The sequence below is a fragment of the Tarenaya hassleriana genome, unplaced genomic scaffold (assembly GCF_000463585.1).
Source record: "Tarenaya hassleriana unplaced genomic scaffold, ASM46358v1 Cleome175, whole genome shotgun sequence".
Lineage (NCBI taxonomy): Eukaryota > Viridiplantae > Streptophyta > Magnoliopsida > Brassicales > Cleomaceae > Tarenaya > Tarenaya hassleriana.
Genome location: NW_010965169.1, coordinates 80102 through 82319, shown reverse-complemented (window position 1 = coordinate 82319; position 2218 = coordinate 80102). Strand labels below are relative to the sequence as shown.

The 2218-nt window shown below is 35.3% G+C and overlaps 1 protein-coding gene and 1 long non-coding RNA gene across 2 annotated transcripts in view; both read left to right on the top strand.

Moving 5' to 3' along the window:
* LOC104810224 overlaps window positions 1–922 on the top strand; it is a 3255-nt gene extending 2333 nt beyond the window's left edge. Inside the window, exons 2-3 of the mRNA XM_010536419.1 lie at window positions 17–222; window positions 323–922. Of these exons, the coding sequence (XP_010534721.1) occupies window positions 17–222; window positions 323–922 (806 nt within the window). The remainder of the gene's footprint in view (window positions 1–16; window positions 223–322) is intronic.
* An 801-nt stretch (window positions 923–1723) lies between these two features.
* On the top strand, window positions 1724–2202 carry LOC104810222. Its single transcript, XR_771267.1, has 3 exons — window positions 1724–1799; window positions 1881–2007; window positions 2092–2202. It is a non-coding gene; the product is annotated as an uncharacterized LOC104810222 (long non-coding RNA).
* The last annotated feature ends 16 nt before the right edge of the window (window positions 2203–2218 follow it).

Sequence of the window (2218 nt, the reverse complement as noted above, 5' to 3'; positions counted from 1 at the left end):
ATATATACAATTGCAGGGAGATTGAGTGGAAAATCGAAAGAAAGATGGTTATCCGTCGAAGAATGGCGTCATGCTCACACATATGTGTTGTTGAATTGTGATGAAATTCGACCAATAGAAAGAGTATTTGACGAGGAGACAAAGAGACTTAATCCTGATATGAGTGATGAAGAATGTATAGATCTCAAAGAATCATCATTTGCGGCATGGTTACAAAATTATGTAAGTTATTACTAATATTTTACTATTTTAGGTATCTCATACTTATGTTTAATTTATGATAAATTATAAATCAAATTTAATAAACTTTTTTTAAATGTAGGTATCTCATTCTTCGGAGAATTTTCCTATTTGGATACAAGATTTGATCCGGGGTCCATCAAGAATGGTGAAATGTTGGCCAATTATGTTCACAAGAGGATACACTTTCCATACTTATGCTCATGATTCAGATCGAAAGACTTCCAACTATGGGATATGTGTTAAAGGAGCAAATTGTTGTGATGTGGCTGATGAACCAGACTTTTATGGTATCCTCCAAGACATCATGGTGTTAGAATACCACGGTTATATTGGTTTGAAGATGGTTATATTTAACTGTGATTGGTTTGATCCGACCATTGGAAGGGGTATGAGAAGAAATGGATCGGGCGGTTTTGATATCAACTTATCCAAGTATTCAAAATACGATCCGTTTATCCTATCTTCTCAAGCAGATCAAGTATGTTATATAAGTTATCCAACGTCCAAACGACGTCGAGATCATTGGAGAGCTGTCATTAAAATTCAACCACGCGGTGTTGTTCGTGAAGAAGAAGGTTCAACCGATATCCCATTTCAAGAAAGACGCATTGATGATGATATTGGTCAACAATTTCGTATTACGTATTCACAGAACGAGCAACTTGTTGTATCAAATTAAGAGGATGTTGAATACGATAATTTAGTTGACGATGAAAGAAATGACGACATTGAAGATGACGAAGAAGTTGAAGTAACAACCGATGAGGATAGTGATTAAATTTTATGTAATTACGAAATCTTTAAATAAAAAAAAATAGACATTGTGACGCATCTGCGTCACCAAAATGGTCAATATAGTGACGCAATTTCGTCACTAACTATAACAGGTGACGCAGTTTCGTCACGAATATAGGTGACGCAATTTCGTCACCCCATTAGCGAAACGTCACCTCTGCCGTTACTTGTCGTACACGTGGCAGATATGGTGACGCAAGTTCGTCACTATTTACCAGGGTGACGCAAAAGCGTCACTAATAGCGTCTTTTTTGGTGACGATATTGCGTCACCCTGGTGATTTTACCGAGGTTAATTACTGCGATGGTGGACGAAATTTCGTCACCAAATGTTACGGGTGACGCAAAAGCGTCACCAACAGCGTCTTTTTTGGTGACGAAATTGCGTCACCCCTGTGGGTATATATACTGCGTGACGCAATTGCGTCAATCCCACAAACAAACGCCTTCGGTAATCTCCTCAAGCGCCTTCGGTAAAGGTAAATTTTTTTTTAAATTTTTTAAATTTTTTAAATTATAAATTATTATATTTATAATAATTTAAATTTTAAATAAATTACAGATGAGCCGTTCTTTCGGAAGGGGATCACGGTTATCAGGCGAAAGATCTCAACATCAGAGATCTCCGTCAATTGATATGGCCGAATCTCAACCGCAACCACCGACGCAGGTTACAATTGATAACGTGGCTGAGGTATTAGATAATCCTGCAAGAATTTTGTTACCGAAACTGGATCCGATAAAAAATCCAGGAACAAAATGGTAATTTAAAGTTCAATATTGTTATTTTAAATATTTTATTTAAATATAAAAATTTAATTAAAATTTATTAATATTTTTTAGGTTTGGTGTTGATGTTGAGATAACCACCAATTTATCAAAATTCATCAAACAGAATTTTAAAGGTGCTTATCTTAATTGGAGTACGATCCCACAACCTACCAAAGATTCGTGGTGGTTAAGTTTTGTGGTAAGTTTTTTATATTTATAAATACATATAAAATTAAATTTGATTTTATTATTTATTTAATTTTTTATAAAAAAATTTATATAGCAACAATGGCGTTGGGATCCTGAGCATGACGCACTTGTTCGGCGCAAGTGGAAGGAGGCTGTAATTCGTCTAGTGAAAGCCAGAGTTCACAAACTCAAACAAAAATGGCTTTCTGAACCCTATATGG